The 25,234-nt window shown below is 40.0% G+C and overlaps 1 protein-coding gene across 1 annotated transcript in view; it reads right to left on the bottom strand.

Moving 5' to 3' along the window:
* HECW2 (HECT, C2 and WW domain containing E3 ubiquitin protein ligase 2) overlaps positions 1-21,226 on the bottom strand; it is a 258,616-nt gene extending 237,390 nt beyond the window's left edge. Inside the window, exon 1 of the mRNA XM_024733635.1 lies at positions 20,935-21,226. Coding sequence (XP_024589403.1) covers positions 20,935-21,226 — 292 coding nt within the window. The remainder of the gene's footprint in view (positions 1-20,934) is intronic.
* Positions 21,227-25,234: the final 4,008 nt, after the last annotated feature.

Genomic DNA, 25,234 nt, shown 5'->3' with positions numbered 1-25,234 from the left:
CACTGGAAGAAGATCATGTTTTTCAGTTTAAGAATTCTTATTTAGTTACATTCTCAGTATTTTAGCAAATACCTACTGTATTCATTTCCTAGGGCTGCCATAACAAAGTACCACAAATTGGGCATTTTAAACTGAAGTTTATTGTCTCACAGTTTGGAGGCTAGAAGCCCGAAATCAAGGTGTTGACAGAACTATTTCCTTCTGAGCACTGTGAGGGAAGGATCTGCTCCAGGCCTCTCTCCTTGGCTTGTAGATGGCTGTCTTCATGTTTATATGGCATTCTCCCTGAATGGCACATCTTTATCCAAATTTCTCCTTTGCATAAGGACAACAGTCATATTGGATTAAGGTCTATTCTAATGACCTCATTTTTAACTTGATTACCTCTATAAAGACCCTCTGTCTAAATAAGGTCACATTCTAAAGTACTACGGTTAGGACCTCAGCATACAAATTGTAGGGGGACATAATTCAATCCATAACATCTGTATTATAAAAGACACAGTCCCTGTCCAAAAAGAGATTACAATCTAATTGTGAAGTTGGGACTGAGCCACATGAGACAATTCAAGAATAACATTCAGAGAATGTAACTGAATTATAAGCTCTGTGTTTTGGGCAAAAGTCTTTAGGCTAGTAGTTCCTAAACATACATGTGCACTGGCTCCCATCACAATTACTGCCACATCTCAGTAGCACTATTTACTTGGTGCTTTTTAATTTCTAATCTTTCACTTAAACAAGTTTATCCTAGTCCGTTAACTGAAAACCAGTATCTTTGCCAAAAATAGAAGGCAAACTTAAAAATAAACACATCACTACTAAATTTTTTAGAACTGTCCAAAAATCATCTGAAATCCTCTCACTGCAGCTGTTAACACAGCAGTAAAGGCTGGTACACTGAAGAGAGCTCTCCGAATTAGGAAATTACAAGAAAACTTTGATCAAATTTTGTTACCATCTATCTAACCTTGGGTAAGCAACTTAACCTGTCGAGTTTCCTCATCTAGTTTCCACCAACAGGTGGCATAGTTAATAAGGTGGTTCGTTGCTATAACAATTACATGAAATGTTCCTGAAAGAACTCTCTAAATATAAAAGCACTGTAAACACAGTAGCATGGATAAATTGGAGGGAAGACTGAAACCTTACAACCTTAATCCTGCCTTCTTTTTCACTCTCTGATTTGGAGCTCTCCCTTTGAGGGAGATGGTATCCTTTGAGGTTTATCATCCCTACACTGACGGCCCACACCATCTCTCGCTTCTCTTGGCCTGTCAGTTCGTGCTGGTCCCTATAGGAACACAGAGGCTGTTCGGAGCGACAGGTGGCCTCACTTCAGTCACCCTGCACTTTATGCCTCAAGGGCTGAGGCAGACCCACCTCAGCTTTTTGTTTGTTGTCGTTGGCGATGATCATTGCTCTGCACTTCACCTCCGCATCCAGTTGTATCCCACCAATGTCATCAAAAGCACAGAGAACACGGTCCCCTGATTTTCTCTTCTTTCGCTGCTCTTGAGTGAAATGCTTCGCTTTTCCACAAATAGTTCAGAGCCTGATGCCACATGCATCACGGTCTTTTGAAGAACCACTTTCTTCAAAAGTGGTTCTCTCTGGGGGACTGGAGCACAGCTGTCAGTCAGCTTGACTTAGAAGCAAGAGATCAGAGAAAGGCATTTTCCCCAACAGTACAGTTTTCAATCCCACTTTGCCTGGTCCCAGTCAGCTCAATTTCACCTCTGAGTCTAAGACTAAAACCATGCCTATAACAACCCTGTAACCTCCAGTCTTGTAACATCACAATTTGCAACTTGAAAATCAAGCAAAACAAATCTCAACTGTCTCCTCCGCCTCAAATTCCAAAGACCCTGTTTAAGCCCATATTTTTCAATATAAATTGAATAACTGGGTATTCAGTGAACTATTACATTGAGCAAGCAGGACTCACTGAGTACGATTTAACCCTATTCTACAACCCTGCTGTTTGTCCTAATCTGCTCTGGGGGACTACTTCTTCGCCCACCATTGGATGGAATGAGAGCAGGGCCCTTCACTTTTCTGGTCATTCTGAGATAATGAAAAGTCCTTTGGTCACATCAAGTCACAAAAAAGTTCACTTCTGCAAATAAAATGTCTGGTCCTGTGTCAGAGACAAAACTTCAAGCTTCGGTTACAATGACATCTTCTCTCCTGTCTTCGCGCAGGTCTGCAGAAAGCCTTCCGAGAGAAAAGGAGACGTGGCCAGATTCCACCACATGGATTATTTCCCACCAGTTTCTGACTCTCTCAGTGTAACAGTGGGGTGGAAGGAGGAGAGATCAGGAGGGAGAGAAGGTCTGACTGAGCTGGCATGGCCACAATCTGGTGCCCGTACTCTGCAAGCTTGAAGTATCTCTCTCTTCCCAGGGGACCTTCCTGGGTTCTGGAGACATACCCCATTCTGGGGATTCTCACCTGTAATTTCCCTGACGCGGTCACTTACAGCCCTCTGCCCACCAGAGATGCTGGGAGTCTGGGAGTGCACTCGGCCTCTTTCTGCCAAGGTCTTCTGTCCCGCCCCTTTGGGTGGCCCCTGGGAGACAGCAGCCTCTCCAGGTAGTCCCTTGAGCAGGTGTGACAATGACCCCACACCAGCTCTGTCGTGGGCAGACCCCACCCCTGGTCCACAAGAAACATGCATTCTTGTGCCAACAACTCAGGCCGTGCAGGCCACTGCCAGCAAGCCCTCCTCACTCGGAGGTCCAGCCAAAGCTTATTACCTCTAGAGCCCTCAGGAGAGAATCAGACTGTGACCATTCCACCGTGTCCCTCACACTGCAGAGGACACTTGTGAGCCTCTCAGAGCAGTTCCCCTGACATCCCTCTCACTTGACTTGAGGTGGAGGGAAGCACCTTACATCTCTCTGACAAGTCTGTGTGTGACGGAAAGAACAGGCTTCCCACAGCACATGGACAATGCCCCCAAAGAAACCCTCCATCAAATCAACAACTCTGAGCACCTGGGTGGCCAGGAAAGGGTCATGAGAGTGATTCTGGACCACCTCCTTCCCAAGTGCTGCTTGGGTGATCAAGCATCTCACTTTGAAATGCAGACGCGGTTGTCATCTTTCACCTGGGGGCCTCAGCTGACACTGACCCAGAACGATTTCCATATTAACATCCTTGAACACTAATGATGCTATTCATCAACTGAAGTCCAAGCGCCATCATCATACTTCTTACATACAGTGTTCAGTTTTATTTTTTAACTCAACAAATACTTTATCCAAAAGTAATGGGATGTACTTGGCAGTACAGCAAATGGAAACAGAAAATGCTCTTTGCCTGGCTCAAATATGCAGTTTAATCATCATCATCATCACAGTCGATACCTCCTAGACTCTCATTAAAACAAGTCCTGTGCCCAGCACTTTACGTGTATGCAGAAAAACCCTACTGAGGATTTTATTATTTCCTATGAGATTGCTACTGTTATCAGAGAGGGTAAGTAACCTGCTCAACATCACACAGGAAGCACGTGGCAAAGCAGAGATTTAACTACATGTCTACCCAACTTCGTAGCCTAAACACATGATCTCTAGCCTCTGTTACGTGAGTTGGGAGGTTTATGACAAAGGATAATAGACAGAGCATAAGCTACAAAGTCAAGAAAATTTCAACTCCTCCGTATCTTAATTGAAAATACCTTGAATTAAATTCTTGGTCTATTACTTTGGCTATAAAATGAGCATACTAACAACTGCCTAAATTAGACACTTGTTGCACTACACAGCATCCATCTCTCTCCTCATTCTCAGCAGTGTAGCTTGTATAGCACCACCCCCGCCCACACACACACCTCCAGGCAGAACCTGGTTGGTTTGGAGGATAATTTGCATATGCCATTCTCTGGGCCACAGTTACTGGTCCAGGGAAGGGCTAGGTTTGCTTGGTTCTTTTCAGTCGCTGACAAATCCTAACTGATACACTACGCCATAAGGTTGTTTTAAGAATTAAATGAGGTAAGATGTGTAAAGCACTTAGTCTAATGCCTGGCAAAAATAAACTTACAGGGGCTTCCCTGGTGGCGCAGTGGTTGAGAATCTGCCTGCCAATGAAAGGGACACGGGTTCGAGCCCTGGTCTGGGAAGATCGCACATGCCGCAGAGCAACTGGGCCCGTGAGCCACAATTACTGAGCCTGCGCGTCTGGAGCCTGTGCTCCACAAGAAGAGAGGCCGCGATAGTGAGAGGCCCATGCACCGCGATGAAGAGTGGCCCCCGCTTGCCACAACTAGAGAAAGCCCTCGCACAGAAACGAAGACCCAACACAGCCATAAATAAATAAATTTAAATCATATGGGCTTCTAAGAAGACCTCTGCTTAAAATAAATAAATAAATAAATAAACTTACATTTATTAAATGTTTGGCAATAATGTGGAACACGGACCGGACTAGAGCATGTTAGACTGACGACATTACTTCTGTAGCTAATAAAAAAGACCTAAACAAAATGAGAATCAAGAGGTGGCAGTGCCAAGAATCACTGCTAACTTAAAACTTACATCGCTGAGTAGCAGATTAGATGTGCAGGTTGAGGGAGGGGGTAGAAGTCAACACCTTGGGTAAGGTTGTCAAGCCTGAGAAACTAAAAATAAAAAAAGCATTTCCACTAACTAAAACAGGGAAATGAAGAAGAACTGGTGTGGCATGTCAGTCAATTTGTTTTGAACAGGCTGAGTTTGAGAAATGCGTAGGATATTCAGAGAGACATGATCTCGGGAACTTTCAGCAGAGGTTGGGACTAGTTAGTGGTGTGCTCTGGGTGAGTGGGAGGAAGCCCTGATTTGTAATGTTTGCCCCTTTTTGTGGTATAAATGCTCTTATGGCACAGCTGCCTTCATGCTACTTACATGAGGAATTGGGAAGAGATGTGCAGAACTGGCTCTCATGAGCCAGGAAGAGATGGCTCCAGTCACCCTTGCTGAAAATAAGCGTTCTGCTTAGACTGGCAGTGAATGAAATTGTTCAAGGCGAGAGGTTAAAAAGAAGAGAGTTCATAATGAAGCCTGAAGAATACTTAGAGGATAAGGGTGAAAAGGGGGGCAGTTTCAGCAAAGAGGAAAAGAATGAATGGCCAGAAAACTGGGGGAGTTGGGACAGTGTCACATCCAATGAAGAAACAGCCCAAAAACTGGAGGCAGTGGACAGCACGTTAAGGCAGAGGGTGTGGACCAAAAAAAGGCCTAGTGTCTGACTTTTAAGAGTATTGTCGACTTGAAGTGCAGAGTTTTGGTAAATAGTAGGGGAAGAGAGACTCTATTGTAACCGCTTATAAATAATTCTCTATATATGTCATTTTTTCTTCCTATCCTTTTTTTTTTTTTTTTTTTTTTGCAGTGCGCGGGCCTCTCACTGTTGTGGCCTCTCCCGTTGCGGAGCACAGGCTCTGGACGTGCAGGCTCAGCAGCCATGGGTCACGGGCCTAGCCGCTCCACGACATGTGGGATCTTCCCGGACCGGGGCACGAACCCGTGTCCCCTGCATTGGCAGGCAGACTCTCAACCACTGCGCCACCAGGGAAGCCCCTTATCCTTTTCTTAATAGAGATATTAAAGAAATTTTGTTGAAATATTTCAGCTCATGGACACTTTTGGGTGCTGGTCACATCTGCCTTTAGAAAACAGTAAATTATATCAGTTACAGTTTAGAGAAAGATGAGTAGGCTTGAAATTTTATGGCAAAGGAATTTAATAGGATCTAAGCAATCATATTAGATCCTCTCAGTCTTTCTTATGCCCAGAGCTTGTATATACACTCGGCCCTGTGGATTTAAAATCCCAAGGAATGGGGTGCTCCACTGGAAAGGAAGCACAAGAAGTAACAGAACAATATATATCTCTGTGTATCTGATAAGAAGTCACCAGAAAAAATGTGATGGTTTAAATGGAACTCTTTCAAGAACCATAAACAAATGTTAAACTCTAGGTAAAAATGCATACTGTAGTGTTTAGTGGTGAAGTGTACACTGATGTTTACAATTTACTTTGAAATGCATCCAAAAATAAGATAGATTGATCAATGGATAGATATGTGATGAAATAAATATAACAAGATGTTCATTGTATAATATAGGTAATGCGTATATGTGTGTGTTCACTGTACAATTCTTTCAAAATTTTTGATATTTTCTAATAAAAATATTGGGGAAAATGCAAATAAATAAATAAATAAATGGAACTCTTTCACTGAAGTATTGCTCAAAATGACAATAAGTATTGGGTTGGGGGTATTTTAGACAGTGGTATAAAAACTAGTAAAAAATGATTTATAAAATAAATTTCTATGAGCTTACTTTAAAGGAACTAACTCAGCATACACTACAGAATCTTCAAAGATGAATTGATCTTCAAAGGAGGCACAGCAAATACCCATTTAACAAACTCCGGTGTAACCGAAAGGCTTACTCGGGACAAGCAGAAAGACTGAGAAAGAAAACAATCTAAGAACAGTGGGAACCATGCCAGACCCTGAGCGCACGCCCCTGGGGGAGCATGAAATGTGCAGTTCTTCCAAGCATCCCACCAGGCTGAGTGGAATTTTAGTTTAAAATGATAGGTTTTTTGATATAAAAACAGCCCCTAAACACAAGCCAACTTCTTCTCTGGCACTCAAGCTAAGACAGGAGTCTGTTCCAATATTGGAAGAAAAGCTATAGCTGCACTCAACTCATTGTTAAGTTGCATTGCCTTCTTTTTTCAAGGGTAATTTCGACTACACTCAAAAATCACCTGCAGGAGTTGACTTTAGCACCTAACTTCCTTTAAAAAGCAACTCCACTGGGGAGGAAATTCCTATAGACACTATTTTTTCTATTTCACTGAGTAACCACGGGTACATTACTTAATCCATCTGGGCCCTCAGCCTCTCATTTGTAAAATGAGGTCAGTGAAGTACATGATCACTAATTTCTTTTCTAAATCTAAAACCTCTATTACACTATCTTTCAAAATAAACTTCAGTAGATGAATAATGTATTTTAATGATTCCAAATGACAAAAAAAAAAACAACCACAGTACTTCACTACCAGCATTTCCTTAAATGAGTAACAAGGTTTCCTTACATTTGAGTGAAACTTACTTAGAATGAGGAATTCGGGGGTCCTGTCATTAGCGCCCACACACTGTGAAGATGATAATGTAGCTGCTTAACTTAGCATTATTGCCGTAGTTAGAAAGACCAACAAGTAACAATAATAATTTCTAAAAGAAATTTTGTTAGTTGCATAGCACTCCATTCAGGCAAATGAATCACATGATGGGCCACAAAACTCTAAGTCAGCTGACATATGCTGACCTACAACCTTGCTTAAATCAGCAGTTACAGTGGGTCATGTGCAAAGCACAGGTCACCTTGTTTATCCCTTTGAAATGGCTCAGGAATGACAGGGGGGTTTTTTGTTTTGCTTTGTTATTTATTTATTTATTTATGGCTGTGTTGGGTCTTCGTTTCTGCACGAGGGCTTTCTCTAGTTGCCGCAAGTGGGGGCCGCTCTTCATCGTGGTGCGCGGACCTCTCACTATTGTGGCCTCTCTTGTTGCGGAGCACAGGCTCCAGACACGCAGGCTCAGTAGTTGTGGCTCACGGGCCTAGTTGCTCCGCAGCATGTGCGATCTTCCCAGACCAGGGCTCGAACCCGTGTCCCCCGCATTGGCAGGCAGATTCTCAACCACTGCACCACCAGGGAAGCCCCCGGAATGACAGGTTTTGGCAGTTAAAGTGAACAGAGAAAAAAAATGGCTGTTACACAGCCCCAAACTAAGAATTTAACCTCTTCCAGATGTTCACTGAATTCTTCAGGCTCCCCTTTTCACATGAAATGTTTTATCATGTTAAAAATATGCCACAGACTTACACTTAAAGAAAAAAATCTATTTGGATGCTTTAAAAAGATACGCACTAAATATTTAGAATCCTATTAGTAATGTAAATTCGCAGTTGGAAATTTCAAGATTTTTTTAGGTTAGTCTTTCAGTAACATATTTGCTTCTACATTACACCTTAATGCTGTAACTATAGTCTAAAAAACTGTTCTTATTTTTGTAGAGTAAAAGGATGATCATTCCTTGATCCATCAATAATCACATAATAGCACTTGTTCATACTAGAAGTGTAATAGTTATATATTTCTGAATGACAAAAACACTACAGATATTCTCCATGTCAAACTCACAGCCTTCGGGAAAACATCCAAGAGTGCTTAGAGTGGCAGATGCATATTTTTGAAAACAAGAGACCAAGAAAGGCCAAAAAAGTGAGCGTTTAAAGCAGTAACAGTGAGTTCAGGGAGCAAATTTATTTCTATTTGAACATACAGTGCTTTCTATTTTTTTTTTCCTTTTTTTAAATTTGGCTGCTTTGGGTCTTCATTGCTGCGCGCAGCGAGCGGGGGCTACTCTTGGTTACAGTGCGCGGGCTTCTCATTGCAGTGGATTCTCTTGCTGCGGAGCACAGGCTCTAGGCATGTGGGCTTCAGTAGTTGTGGCTCACGGGCTCAGTAGCTGTGGCTCACGGGCTCAGTAGTTGTGGTTCATGGGTTCAGTAGTTGCAGCACTCAGGCTCTAGAGCGCAGGCTCAGTAGTTGTGGCGCACGGGCTTAGTTGCTCTATGGCATGTGAGATCTTCCTGGACCAGGGCTCGAACCTGTGTCCCCTGCATTGGCAGGTGGATTCTTAACCACTGTGCCACCAGGGAAGTCCAATGCTTTCTATATTAAAGACAGAATCCATGGGGCTTCCCTGGTGGCACAGTGGTTGAGAGTCTGCCTGCCAATGCAGGGGACACGGGTTCATGCCCCGATCCGGGAAGATCCCGCATGCCGCGGAGCGGCTGGGCCCGTGAGCCGTGGCCGCTGAGCCTGCGCGTCCGGAGCCTGTGCTCCGCAACGGAAGAGGCCACAACAGTGAGAGGCCCATGTACCCCACACAGACACACACACACACACACACACACACACAAAAGACAGAATCCATGGCTTAAGGAAACAGGAATCTAAAGGCCAACATATTGTATAATAATTGGGAAAAACCCTAGAATGACAGCAGTTTATTAAATATAGATATTTTTTAAATTCTTTCAGATGCCTGGTACAGGGTAAACTCCTAATATTGTTGAATGAACAAATGAATGAATGAATACCAAAAATAATCTTTTGAATAAAATCATTAAGAGAAAACTACATAGATGGCCAACAGGCACATGAAAAGATGCTCAACATCACTGTCATCAGAGAAATGCAAATCAAAACCATAATGAGATATCACTTCACACACCTCACATTTGCTAGAATGGCTATCAACAAAAAGAACACAATGGGGGGTGAGGGAATGGGATGAATTGGGAGATTGGGATTGACATATATATACTAATATGTATAAAATAGATAACTAATAAGAACCTGCTATATAGCACAGGGAACTCTACTTCATTTAGCTGTACAGTAGAAACTAACACAACATTGTAAAACAACTATACCCCAATTAAAAAAAAATATGGACACGAAAATAAAAAACACAATAACAAATGCTGGTGAGGATGTAGAGAAAAGGGAACCCTCCTACACTGTTGGTACGAATGTAAACTGGTGCAGCCACTACGGAAAACAGTAAGGAGGGTCCTCAAAAAACTAAAAATAGAACTACCATACGATCCAGCAGTCCCACTCCTGGGTATATAAACACTAATTCTAAAAGATACATGCACCCTAATGTTCACAGCAGCATTATTTACAATTGCCAAGATATGGAAGCTACCTAAATGTCCAACAACAGATGACTGGATAAAGAAGATGTGTGTTTGTGTGCGTGCGCACACGTGCACACACACACAATGGAATACTACTCGGCCATAAAAAAGAATGAAATTTTGCCTTTTGTAACAAAATCAATGGACTTGGAGGATATTATGCTAAGTGAAATACGTCAGACAGAGAAAGAAAAATACTGTATGATAGCACTTATATGTGGAGTCCAAAAAATACAACAAACTAGTGAATATAATAAAAAAGAAGCAGACTCACACATATAGAGAACAAATTAGTGGTTACCAGCGGGGAGAGGGAAGCGGGGAGGGGCAATATAGGGATACAGAATTAAGAGGTACAAACTATTATGTATTAAATAAGCTACAAGGATATATTGTACAGCTCAGGAGCTATAGCCAATATTTTATAATAACTATAAATGGAGCATAACCTTTAAAAATTGTGAATCACTATATTGTACAACTTTAATTTATATAATATTAGCATCAACTATACTTCAATAAAGAAAGAAGAAACATAACATGAAATAATCTTCAATAAAGAAGTATTTACTTTTGTGTCATAATTGCTCTAGCCTAAAGCCTATTCTTTAATGAAATTGATTGATCTGCATGAATAATGTGGCACTGAAAGCTGCTCAGGACACTGCATGAACAGGACACAGTTAAAGAGTTAAGAGTGCAAGTGAAGAGACAAATGTGGAAGAAGATAAATTACAACACAGTGCAATCAGCACTGAAACAGTGATGCGAAAAAGTTTCTAAGGGAGCAGGAAAACGGACTGATTGCTTGAAAGAGATGGGGGGGGGTGCGTGACAGAGTGGGTGGCTTCTGAATCCTGTCTAAAAGGATACACAGAAGTCAGCCAGGAAGAAAGGGGATGGGGACAGAGGCACACCCTTCAAACATTGCACATGAAGCCCTTCATGGGAAAGACTGCATCTGCATGTGCAATTCCCGCCTCCTAGAATGACTCTTTTACCTTCTTGGTGAAGCCCGTTCTATACACTTGCCATCCGCAAATCCATCTCAAGCATTAAACTGTTCCCCCTCCATGCTCTCACGGCCTCTGTAACATTGTTCTGAACACACTGCATCATGCACCCCACTAAACTCTGAGCTGATCCATGTTGTATCCTATTGCCTAGTGGCAGACAAATAGGAGGCTCTCAACAAATGTTTGAAGTTGGTGTGGCAGCTACCTCCTACGAAACAATTCCCCTTGTATACATATCACAAGTGTTAGCTTGTTCCATCTTCCTCGCAATTGTGTGAAGTTGGTATTGTTCCCACTTTGTATATGAAGAAACGGAGGCTCAGAATGGTTAAAAAAACTCCCAAGCACCAACTAACTGACAGAGTCGGAATCTAAATCCATGTCTGTCTCACACCCCAATTCCAAAACCATCCTCTTGTTCACACTATTCCTGATGCTGAGTTGATGGAGCCACGAGACTTAACCCAGTTCAAGTTTGTTTGTAATTAAGGTATTAGTGTGGTTCTCATAATGATTTTAGGAACTACAGTAAATTGAGCAAATATGACCATCTATCATATTTACTTGTTGTTTTACAAATTTTGATGTAAGAAAAGAAAAAATCAGGTTTTCTCAATGAGTAGATAAACACTAGGAGTTTGCAATTCATAACTGAAATAAAAAATACAAATCAGTTTTTCTCAATGAGCATGCATACATCGAGAGTTTGCAATTCACAGTTGAAATAAAAAATACACACAGAAGGTCGAACTACAAGAACTCAGAGGAAGAATTCCTTAATGTCACCATTAAAACTGTGTTACAACACTCTGGCACTCACCACTTAAAGCAGACTGAAGATGAGTTGTTCTATACAGTTTCTCTGAAGTCCATATGAAGTGAAGTGAGTCTGTAGTTATTCAAAAATCCAACAATGTCATTCAGATTGTAGGAAACAACTGACAGAAGTTAATATAATGACTTTGATAGTTATCACAGCTCTATACCTCAAAGACTGCCAGGATAAGCCTGGTTTAAACTAAAGATACAAACAAATGGTACAAAATGAAATAGAGATTGTGTGAGAGCCCATAAAGGGGAAGACTCACTGGAGAAAATGAAGAGAAGATTTCAGACATACCTGACATCTTTTATCATTACCTACATTAACCAGAAAAAAGAATGATTTGATTTGGTAAATCAACAAGGGTTTGAAGTTAAAATTTAAACTCCTCCTACTTGCTTCCATTTATTTTAGAATGCAATTTTGGGGGGGGGGGATGGTGTGTGTGTGTGTGTGTGTGTGTGTGTGTGTGTGTGTGTGTGTGTGTTGCAAGAAAGTCAAACCCCGTGTACTCTAGTTTTGCTGATTCAGATGTCTTTTCTTTTCATCCTTAAATTATTTACTCACTCAATAAATTGCTGCTTTAAGCCACTAAGTTTTGTGGTGGTTTGTTATGCAAAATATATAACCAGAACAATTCCTGTCTATGAAAAAACACAATAATAATAAAGACAATATGGAAGAAAGGGTTTAAAACAGGATGGAATTAAATGTCAACAATAAAAAAGAAGATGGGGAGGGAAGTGATTGTAGTGAATCTCTCCTAAGATCCTTGTACAGTTTGAGAGGTGCTTAAATATATTGATTCATTAAAACCTTTGTTAATTATACATGACCTGTATTTTAGGGTGACCACTGACAGACTAGAACTAGAATGTTCAACTGCCAAGCAAACAGATTGAAGAAGAAAGCGGGAGGTAGGGATGAGTTAAGGAAACTCATCATTTCAACTGAAGGCATAAAAGTAGAAGGAAAAAAATACCTATGAAAAAGCAGGCAATATATAGAAACAAAATAAGATGTGGAAATAAATCCAAATATATGAAAAAATAATACCAAATGTAAAAACACTAAATGCACCAATTTTAAAAGATGGTCACACAGACTGGATAAAAACCATGAAGCTATAGATGATTTACAGCAGGTATATCTGAAGCAGTCAAAGAATGGCTGAAAGTAAATTGGTGGGAAAACATACATCAAGCAAAAACTAACCAAAAGGAAGCTGATAGGACAACTGATAACAGACAAACTGACTTTAAGAGAGATAGCAGGATAAAAAGATGGCATTATAAATGTTCTTTCTTTATTGATGTGCCCACTATTTAGTCCTTAGGAAAGTATGAAAAGCCAATTAAAACAAACATTACAAAATTAGCATGTGTGGTAAGGACTCTTTTGTACTCAGTAATGGGTTATATCAGAATGAAACATTTGCAAACCTCAGGCCATGGTATTTTCACAAAATATTTACAATTATTTAACATTTAATAATTATGGCACCTACGTAAGCCTCCTTCAGGGAAAAGTGACACAGATCAGCATGGGGGAAAAAATCAAGTTGTATTTAGAGAATAACTGGCTAGAAACTAAAAACCATGTCACTCTATGGAGCGAAGAATACCTATTTCAAGTATTGCTTTCAACCAGTATGTTAGGGGATAAAATATACTAAAGTGTCTTCAGTACACTGAGCTATACAATATTTTTGAAACCTACGTCATGTCCAGGGAAGTGTTCCATTACCATTTTGAACTCACGGATTCCTCTGTGAACCAAATCTTCAGCATGCATAATAAAGGAAGATCCACGATCATCTGAGACACCAATGCAATGCTGTGAATTCAGATTCCAGTAACTGCTATTGTGTATCCATAATGTTGGGTATTATCCTTGGTCCTGCCCTAGATGTGTCCTCTCATTCAGTCTTCTGAACACCTTGCAAAGTATATCCCAAAGTATGACACTTTCTAACCTCCAGCATCTATTCCTGCAGCGACTATGGAAGACCAGACGTTGTTAGCAAGACACATCTACTATGGCAGAGATACCGACTGCTCACCAAATAGCCAAGGGCTTCTCCCCATTTCCCAGTCCCCATGCAGTTAGGCAGATCACGAGACTAGTGCTGAACGACGGACTCTGAGGAGAAATGAAATGTGCCACTTTGGGGACAAAGCATTTAAGAGCTGGTATAAAAGTCTCCAGCTCTCTCTTCCCTCGACACCTGCCCAAAGAGGCCCTATGTTCCAGATGGTGTAATGACAAGATGGTTGAGACTTTAATAATCCAGTATGGCAAAAACCAAGAGGTGGTAAGCCTGAGTCCCTAAAAGACAGTACAAAGCAAGCCCCCATGTTGGATACATAGCATTAGTAATAAATCATCTTTTATCTGTTAAGCCACTAAGGACTCAGGAGTAGTTAATTACTGTAGCATAATCTGACCTATCCTAACACAACAAGGTAACAAAAAGTAATTTAGAGTTAAGTTGTTCCAAAAAATAATTTCATTTCCAAAGCTACTATTTTCTAAGATAATTTTTTTTTTAATTTAAAGACATGAGCTAAAACAACACTTCTTTGGCAGTAATCATGTAAAAATACCCCAAAAAAGAGTTTAAGAACAAATACTCTTAACTGTTTTTGACAGCTGTTCTGGAAACTAAATACCTAACACATAAATTATTTGTTCCATTTGACTGAATTTCAGATTAAACGGCAGCTTTCCTATCACCTTAGAAAGCATGCTGGTTTAGAACCTACATAATACTCATCTTAGAACACTGCATTATTTAGCATTCATATTTTAAGTGCTTTGTATAATTCCTAGAGCTCAATTTCAAAAGAATGGATTTTGTTTTCTGTAAGCAGAAGTTAGCCACTATGCCACTTTAATCTGGAAATCCCTTCTTATGGACTCACTCAGTGGGTAAATTCGTGCTGCTGCTTTAGACTACCAAGGAGATGATTTCATTATTATTTACTGTAGCCAACATAAGGATGATAGTTTACAATCAGCAGGCTCTTACAATGAGCCCAGGTACCTTGCTAAGAGCACTGCATGCATTATCTCATTTAATTCTCAAGATACTGGCACTTTCCTTAGTCTTTTTTTTTTTTTAAGATGAGAAACCTGAGGTTTAAAAAGATTACATAATTCTCCCAAGCTAGTAAGTAGATCTGAATTTACTAGTCTGTCTGACTCTAGAGCCTGTCCTCTTAATCACTGATAACCTCAGAATTTCTCAGTGTGCTGTGTGTGACAATCCTGGGTGGCCCATAGACACAGTTATTACTAACTGTTAATGTATGTTAGGAAGAAACATAGCTAACACAGCAAGCCTTTCCCAGACCTTACTGCTTAGAACAAGGTCAGGATACATAACCAGTTTGCTTTCTTTTAATCAGATGGTTTAAAGAAAAAGATTAATAGCACAAGTGACAATCCCAATATTGCAAAAACCAAGAAAGTGCTGAGAAAATAACTAAAGGTTGAAAACCACTGGACTATATTTTTCAACACAGAGGGGAAAACATGAAGACTGGGACACAGGACTCTTAAGTCCCAGCCTTGACTGACTCCAAGTAACTGAATGGTATCACCATTCTGGACCTCAGTTTTTAATCTATAAAACATCAGCTTAAATTTGGAGCTCAAAAATACATGATCCCAATGCCTTGGATAACTACTACAACTTTATTTTACCATCCAAATGCAAAGAAGTATGAAAAATGTCATAATACATAAGCCAGGATTTTTTTAAGACAGGGTCAAAGTACAATTGTTCTGCCATCTATCTTTGAAGATACAATCAATGCAAAAACTGAGAGGTATACTCAAAGGATGGTCCAGACAATGCTGATAAATTATTTATCTGTTACCGGTCGATGACAAAATAAGAACCTTGATCCAATATATGAAACACCTACATCAATAAGCACTTTATTTAGTTTAGATGATCTTTTAATAGCAAGATTTTCTCAGTGAAGGAAGCTGTTACACTGATTTACATTCTGGAGAATGCTTCTTATCGAGTTACAGATCAGTAACAAACAGTTCAGAGACCAGCACTGTGAGAAGCACAGGTGTACAGCACAGTGTAAACTTCTAATTTTCATAATGTGCATTTTCCCAGTTCTGTTCAGGTACCTGAAGTTGCCTGCACATAAGAAATGGCAAATTAAGCTTCTTGAAGTGTTTCTCTTTTGAACAGCCAGAAAAATAAGCACAAGATTAAAGGTTAAGGGGAATTAGATAGTGAGCCTGAAACAAATTTAATATTTTCTGCCTCCACTTTAAAAAGTGTCCACTTGATTTTTCGTGGAAAGCTGTTTGTGTTGAGTACCCTAAGGGTTCTTGCACAAGGTAAGCATTTGGTTCTTTTTATTTAGACAGCTTAGGAGGAGGCAATGAGTAGCACTATTAAATTTGTGAGGGGTCGATTCTAATTTTAGATACCAACACTAAATTATAAACCTAGTGATTTCTGGAAACCATCTGCAAGGCATTAATTGTTGTAATTTGGAGATTTGGGGCTATAGGTACATTGTGATCATCTCTGGAAATCTCAGGGTGTATACGAGACTTTCTGGAAGAAGAAAATATAATTAGCTTCTGTTTTAAGAACGGTGTTCACACTCAAAGTTTCCCCAAATGGTGTTTTGATATTTTCAACTTTTTTTCTTTATAGTCCCACTAGGATCTCTACATTACTCAACTGCCTAAAGAAAGATTTATGTTTCTGATCCAGAAGGATATGTTTTCCCTCCAGACTAGTAGCGCTAAAAGCCATCTGGAACAAGCTGTACAGTGCAAAACGTTATTAGCAATTAGCTAAACAAAAACAAATCACACTTCTAGGTACGAAGAAAATGTAAGCCAAGAGAAATACGATCAAAATGCGGAGCTTGCCAATAAGCCACACCTCGCCAGGCCTATGTTCCACCCAAATCCTTCCCCTTTGGGACTTATTTCTATAGAGACCATCTCTCAGTTCCACAAATAAAACTAGACATTGCTAGGAAACAGTCCAGCTTCTCAGGACACAGCTGAAGAGGAGAGGCTGCTTCCTGCTAAGAGGTATAGAAACCTGAAGCTATTCCCACTATATGTGCTTCTATGAAACCTATTTCACAGAGCCTGAGAGAGAACTTATTATGCATATTCCTCTTTAGTCATAACAGCCTTAAATTTAGGACATAACTTGGACCCCAACATTCTTTTCCCCATCTTAGCCCTGCATTTCCTCTTTTCTTTCAGGTCTTCTGCAAATGCATCATCGCACCTATCTTCCCTTCATAGGGCCCAAGAAAATTGTTTTGTACATTTTCAAATTACTAACTGCTCATTTGAAAGATTCTTCCCATCACGTCATTGATTCTACTAAACTCTTGAAAATTTCTGCATGGCTTGGAGTTACAGTCTTCAAATTTTTTATGTCAATTTTTTGTTACTTCTTTTAAAAACTGAGTGGTTTTTACCTATATTAAAGCAGCCCAAGTCCTCACCCTGAAGCAGTTAACTATGGAAGTAGCCCACTCACTCTTCATCCTGCCTTTAAAAGCAGTTGTGTTCCTCCCTTCCCCTTTCTCATCATAACAGCCACCCCAGTGACTCAGTTAGGAGTTACTGCTGGTACAAGAAAGCCTCACTAATGATGACTTAAACAGAGATGAAGATTTTTTTTCATATATAGCAAGAACTTTGGAGTGCCAGTCCAAGCTCTTTCTTTCTTCTCTGTAATTCTTGGCTCTTAATTTTCTTGATTGATAACTTATGGTTGCTACTTGGATGCCACAACTCAAGATATCACATCCTTTCACCAGAGTCCCAAGTACAAGAGAAAGGGAGGTTTAAAGACTCTCTTCATGAGGCTCTGGTTTTTCATTAGAAAAGGAAGTTTCCCCAAAGTCTTTCCCTTACATATCACTGGCCAGAACTGGGTCACATGTGTACTCCCTGACTACTCACTAGTTGGACTACCACATCAGTTTAGACCCTTCCTGAGTCTGGAGAGGGCCTGCCTGCCCTGAGATCAAGGGCTTGCTGCTCACCCCCTGACCCCATAAGGAAGAAGGGATCAGGAGATGACTGCCAGCTAAAGACCACAGTGCTGTCACCCGTCCCTCACTGCGTGGGATGGGAAAGCCCCCACAGAAGTGAGGCTGTCTCCAGTCCAGAGGTCAGAACAGTCCATCCTAGCCCCGGGAAAGAAATGGATATCTCTGCTTAAACCAAGGTCCCTGTCACTCACTTTGAGGTCCCAGATAGCCAATCTTTCTTTTAAACACAGCTGTGGTTCCGCAACTACATAAATGAGCCATCCTTAATGTTCTAGATGTTAGGACCTGTGCCTTTTAAAGCCATTAACTGTGGAAGACCTGTTAAAACCAACAGCATGCCTGAAAATACCACATACCTCATTCCACCTACATGATACTTTTATTTCTGAATTCTAGTCTCTGTGTTCATCCCATCCCGTTAAGAGGTCTGAGGGTGCCAAAAATCCTCACACCTTTTCCATGCTAGGGATCTAAAACTATTAGAAAATACACTAAGAAGGAGACAAACATATGGGACTCAAACTATCATTTATTATTTATTCAGAGTTCTCTGGAAATGGCTAGATGCGGAAATTAAGTGGAACCTCTTACTGTCTACCCTAAATCAAAAGCAGGGGAGAAATTTCTGCTTCAGGCCATTTTGCAGTAATTAGTTCCAGACTTGCCTTCCTAATGAATCAACTGTAAAACTAGAAGGCAGTGGTTTTCTGACATTGCACAATAGATTAAAATCCCGAAGTGAAGGGAAACTTATAAGTTGACTCCACGACCACCCAGATCTCAGCTGGGGGACAATTTCCTGGCAGTTCTGATGAGCTAAGGAGGCATCAATCAGAGTTTGGGTCAACTGAAGTGGCTAGAATCTCCAGGCAAGGCACTGGAAAGGAAAGAGCTATGGGGGGATGAAGGCCAGAAGTCCACATGGGGATCCCCCATAAGCCCTTGGCTGAGGTCTGGGCTGCACATGTGCAGGGCAAGACTACCAAGGCTTCTTTCCAGAGAGCAGCTGCTACAGGACTGAGAGTGTAGTGGAGTTAAAGAAGTCAAGCAGTGCTGGAGAACACTGGAGTTACAGCTGAGCCAGAGAGAATGGTTAACATTCCAGGCATGCAGCTAAAACATCAGAAATGCCACTACTTAGGAATAAGCACGAAGTCCTAGAGTAAAGCCTAGTAGACCTACTCTAACAAAGCCCCAAACCAAGCCCTAACGAAGTCCATAGAGGAGACCAAACTTGAAGGCTGAACGCCATCAAGCTAGAAGTGCTGCATAACTACACTGGGCTTTCCACAGATCCATTCTAACCAAGTGTTAAATCATATGTGGTAAGCTCAAGGAAATAAATCTGCCAACTAGAATAAAAATTAACATTAAGATAAAAAGTATGCCACAGAACTCAGGATTTCTACAGTACAGAATCCTCAATGTCCAGTGTAAAGTAAAAAATTGCTGAATATACAAAGAAACAGGAAAATGGGACTCATGGTCAAGAGAAAAACAGACAATAAAAACGTACCCTTAGATGACCCTCAGAGATATTGGATTTAGCAGAGAATTTAAAGCAGCTGTATTCAAATCAATTCAAAGACCTGAACAAAGATATGGTCTGACAGACTTAAGACATAGGGACTCTCATAAGAGTAATTCAAACTATGAAAAGAGAAATCCATATTCTATCAATGAAAAGTCAAATAACTGAAATTTTAAAATCCATTGGATGGGCCTGACAGGAGAATGAAGATAAAAAAAGAAAAAGTTAGTAAACTTGAAGATAGGTAAGTAGAAATGGTTGAAGTTGAATACCAAAGAGGTTAAAGAACAATTAACCAGAGCCTCAGGATCTCGTAGAACAATATGAAATGATGTAACGAATGTGTAACTGAAGTCTCAGAAAAACAAGAAGAAAGTGAAAATGGATAGAAAAAGTATCTGAAAATACAATGGCCAAAATTTTCACAGTTTTCATTAAAAACATTTACTTAAAAAACTCAAAGAATCACAACCAGGATAAATAAAAAGAAAATCACACCTAGGTACATAATAGACAAACTGCTGAAAACCAAGATAAAGAAAAAAATGTTGAAAGTAGCCAAAAGGGAAAAAAAGAAACACATTTCATACAGGGAAGCAAAAATACAATGAGGATACGTAAGAAAGGTACAGAAACAGCTTGAAATAAACTAAAGAAGAATAGCACTTTTCAAAAGAGATTTATTTCCTAATTCTATTTTCCTAGCTATATCTTTGGACTAATTCCAGATTTAGGACTCTGGCCTATTCTCTAGAAAGTGAAATATAAGAACACCAAGATTTTGTGACTTTGGTCACTTGGGAATAAGATAAACTCTTGTCGTGGAGCACAGGCTCTAGGCACACAGGCTTCAGTAGTTGCAGCACATGCACTCAGTAGTTGTGGCTAACGAGCTCTGGAGCGCAGGCTCAGTAGTTGTGGCGCACGGGCTTAGTTGCTCCATGGCATGTGCGATCTTCCTGGACCAGGGATTGAACCTGTGTCCACTGCATTAGCAGGCAGATTCTTAACCATTGTGCCACCAGGGAAGCCCCTTTTTTTTTTTTTTTTTGATTTTTGCTTTCAATTAAAGTAGATACTTATATTTTCTGGAATGTGCTATTCATCATGCACTCACCTATGAATAACAGATGCAAATCAGCTAAACAGAGCTAGGACACTTTCATTAAAACAAACAGTAACCTATTTCTAAGTCATTTGTTAGGAGGATATGACACTTTCTTTACCTAATTGATCTAGGACACATCAAGGAATTTTGAAATAAAAAGATACTTTAGACTACAAGTTGTTCTTAATGTAATTCAACCTTCTGAAACAGCACATTTTTTCATATCAGTTATCTAAATCTAAACATCCTTTTCATCAGTTTAAGAATACTAGTAAATGTTAATAGCCACCTCTTTCCAAAATGCGGTTATTGATCAAGGGCAAAGTGGTTATTGATCAAGGGCAAAGTGAAGTTTTACAAAGAAAATACTGCAGGTTCTGACATTTAATTAAGGTAGAGATATAGCCACAGTATTCATATCAGCAAAAGGTATTTATACTTGTTGACTGCCCCCCGCCCCCGCCCCAAAGAAGAAGAAAAAGTTCCTAGGATCTGGCTGCTTTAAATTATGTGTGTGAATTTCTTCCCAGGAGAAAACACAGAATAATATAATGTCAGAGTGAAATGTAAGATCAAGTCACAAGCAAGTCCAGTTCATTTAACTCACCTATGTGATAAAGTCCAATCCAATCACTGGGGTCCACCTCCTCTTTAATGTCCCAGAAGATGATGAGGTTCTGAGCTTGCCCCAGCGTGTACTCATACATGCTGGCAGTCAGGCTGGAGCGGCTCTCAGAAGTCACCAGATCGGTGTCGCTGTTGGCCCGCTGTAGAGTCATATTCTCGGGCATGGAGCTCTGGGCGGCCAGGCTCTGGAGGTTCTCTGGACTCAGTGTGTACCGCATCTGGGGATTTCGACGCCTCACAAAAAGCAGGTGCTCCCGGGCTGAGCTAGCCATCCCGTCTGCCTCTCTGAGGTTGGCTTTCTACGAAGCTGTGAGAGACAAACAAGCAGAAAGCATTAGTGCTACAATGCAAGGAATTAAGTTTAAGCTTCCCAGATAAAAAGACTTTATGAGTGTTTGTTAAAGCTTAACCATGCAATAATCTTCTGCTGTCAAAATAAAACCTATATTCTACTGTCAACTGATGACTGTCAGAAACAACTTCTATAGACTGAGGTCACAAGATGGCAAAGGCCATCAAACACCTGTGGCCCTCAATTTCACTGGGCACAGCTTCCTCAGAGCAATTAAGGAGACTTCCCTACCATCCCTTTTAGGGCTATTCTTTCTCCTTCAGAAATGGCATCCTCCTCTCCTTCACATATTCATTTGCTGATGCAATTAAATTTTAAAATAGCAAGACAGAAAATTTTGAGACATGTTCAACAGAGTTGAAATATACTACTGAGGACAAGTTCTATTTCCTTCCCATAGGAATGAAACTCACTAAACCCTTTTTCAGGAGCTTGCTCAAATGTTACCTCCTCACTTAAATAGAGTTGGCCATCCTGTTTAAAACTGCAACAGCCAAGCATTTCCCATCCCTCCTTCCTGGCTTTACTTTTCTCAAAAGCAATTACTCTGATCTGATGTACCACCACATAGTATCATGCAATTATTTATTTGGTTACTGTGTACTTTCCCCCACAAGAATGTAAGCTTGGGGAAAGAACACTCTTCAATAAAAGGTGATTGGAAAATTGGGCAACCATGTGCAAAAGAATGAAACTGGACCACTGTCTTACACCATGCACAAAAATCAACTGAAAATGGCTTAAAAACTTGAAATAAAGCTCCGAGAAGAAAACACAGACCAAAAATTCTTTGACATAAATCGTAGCAATATTTTTTTGGTTCTGACTCCTAAGGCAAAGGAAACAAAAGCAAAAATAAACAAATGGGATCTAACTAAACTTAAAAGCTTTTGCACAGCAAAGAAAATCACTGATGAAACAAAAAGACAACCTACTGAATGGAAGAAAATATTTTTAAATGATATGACTGATAAGGGGTTAATATCCAAAATATATAAACAGCTCATACAACTCACTATCAAAACAAACCAAACAATCCAATTAAAATATGGGCAGAAGACCTAAACAGACATTTTTCCAAACAAAACACAGATGACCAACAGGCACATGAAAAAATGCTCAACATCGCTAATCATCGGGGAAACGCAAATCAAAACCACAATGAGGTACTGCCTCACACCTGTCAGAATGGCTTTTATCAAAAAGAAAACAGATAACAAATGTTGGCAAGGATGTGGAGAAAAGGAAACCCTCCTGCACTGTTGGTGGGAATGTAAATAGGTACAGCCACTATGGAAAACAGTATGGAGGTTCCGTAAAAAACTAAAAATAGAACCAACCACCATATGATACAGCAATTCCAGTTCTGGGTATATATCCAAAAGAAATGAAAACAGGATATCAAAGAGGTATCTACACTCCCGTGTTCATTGCCGCATTATTCACAATAGCCAAAATATGTAAACAACCTAAGTGTCCATCAATGAATAAATGGATAAAGAAGATGCAATACATATACATACGATGGAGTATTTTCCAGCCATGAGAATGAAGGAAATCCTGCTCTTTGCAACAACACAGATGAACACTGAAGCATCATGCTAAGTGAAATAAGTCAGAGAAAGACACATACTGTATTATCTCACTTATATGTGGAATCTAAGAAAAAAGTCAAACTCTTAGAGAGTAGAAGAGTGGTTGCCAGGGGCTGCGGGATGGGGGCTAATGGGAAGGTTGGTGAAAGGCTACAAACTCTAAATTTTCAGATGAATAAGGTCTGAGGAACTAATGTAAAGCACAAATGACTACAGTTGATAACACCATATTATATAATTGAAATTTGCTAAGAGAGTAGAACTTAAATGTTCTCATCAAAAAAGAAGTGTGATAGATGTGTTCATTAACTAGATGGTGGGAATCCTTGCACATATCCTTGCGTATATGTACATCAAATCACCACAATATAAACTTCAAATATCTTACAATAGTATCAATTATACCTCAATAAAGCTGAAAAAAATAAAAAAGAATGTAAGTTTCACAAATGCATCTGTTTTGTTCACTATTTTATCCCCAGTGTTTCCAACAGTGCTTGGTACACAGTAGGTGTCGATAAATGTTGAATGAAAAGATCACTGAACAGTGAGCATCCTTGTGCTAGATAGTCCTTAAGCTCCTAGGAGATACTCCTTACTATCTCCTAGATACTCATGACCTACACCTTGAGTCCCTTTGCTGGGCCTGCCCTTTGCCAAACCTATTTCTACCATCTAGACCCATAGTAAGCTATTTCCTTTGGCTCCCACTTGGCCTCCATCTAAAGGAACAAAGCTTTTCCTGTTCAAACTTAGATCCAGTCCCCTGTTGGTTCACTGAGTCTAGTCCTAAGATATCCATTTTCTTCTCCATTGCCAGGCTCTGACAGAGATTCTTTCTAAGACCTCTGTACTTTACTCTAGCACATTTGAGGTTCCATCTGCCAGTGCCTTTCCTGTCTGTCCATGGATTCACACTCCCTAACCCAGACCCCACAGGCTCTACACAGAATGAATCTGGCTCTCCTCTCACTACCCCTTTCAGGACTACATCACTCACTAATAGGTTTATGGATTTAACATTTACTCTGCATCCATAGTATGTGCTGGCCTCTTTAATACACTACATCTTTTCAGAAGGCCACTCCTGCAAGGTGTCCTAGAATGTCAACCTGAACTTTCATGAAAAAAAAAAAAAATCTTGGGCTGAATATTTACGTTATAACTAATAATCTTGGATACCAAGTCGGAGGTAAGAAAAGAGGAGGGTTCCCTAATTTCTCCCATCCCCTCATCCATTTCACAAACACTTGGGTGAAGGGGACATTCTACCATTGCTAAGGTCATAGTACTTGCAAATGTATCTATTCAATTAATTTCTGGCATAAAGTTGATCTCATATTTTTAGCACTATCCCTTGAATTAAAAAATCACTGGGATTGGTGGGCAAGATGTCCTGTGTAAAAAGGACAGAAATAAAACAAACAGAGAAACTTAATACTCCTCTTCATAAATTTAGCACTTGCTTCCTTATGTGGTATATGGTAACTCTGACATCATATAACCCATAACTGTTAAACAACCTCAAATCCATGAAGTCTAAAATTCAGGTCAATCTCTAATCTCAGGGTTTCATGAAATTTTCATTTTAGTGGATTTCGACAGGCCGTTCTTTGTCTATAAACCCAGAGTGAGTCCAGCACCACATCAGCTTCAGCAAGCACTGTAAATAATTAACTCCTAACATGTTGTAGTCAAATAGAAAATGCAGGCTGGACATAACTAAGCTACTTCCCTGAAAGAATAGGCCAGAATCTTTACAGCTTTAAGCCACAACAAAAGAACAACTGAAAATTACTCTGCTCTAGAAAAAAGGGGAAAAGCAGGGATGTACACCAAAACTGTTTTATTTTTTAATGACCTCTATTTAATCAGAGAGATAGGTAAACACAGTGGATAAGAGAATAAGCTCCAAAGTCTGATTTCTGGGTTTCAGTCATATTTCTACTATTAAGTTGCTCTGTGATCTTGGACAATTTATTTTAACTCTGTGTGCCTTCACCTTCCCATCTGTAAAGTAGGGACATAATAACACCTGGTTCATAGAATTTTGGAGAGAACTAAATGAATCAGTATAGGTACAGCATTTAGAACAGTGCCTGGCATATAATAAGTGCTCAATCATGTTTAGCTATGAATATTATTATGTGACTACATTCTACTTTAATTATATAAAGTAGAACTGGTTTTAATCCCCTTGATCCCCCCACTTATTGGGAGAGTAGGCTATCAGTATCTGCCATTATTCAAAGCACAATCCCAAAAACAGAAAGAAAAAAAAAAAAAAAAAAAGAAAAAAAAAGCCTGGGAGGGAATGAGGAAGGGTCACCTGA

This window comes from Neophocaena asiaeorientalis, unplaced genomic scaffold (assembly GCF_003031525.2).
Source record: "Neophocaena asiaeorientalis asiaeorientalis breed wild unplaced genomic scaffold, Neophocaena_asiaeorientalis_V1.1 scaffold24, whole genome shotgun sequence".
Lineage (NCBI taxonomy): Eukaryota > Metazoa > Chordata > Mammalia > Artiodactyla > Phocoenidae > Neophocaena > Neophocaena asiaeorientalis.
This window is presented reverse-complemented; position numbering and strand designations above follow the sequence as displayed.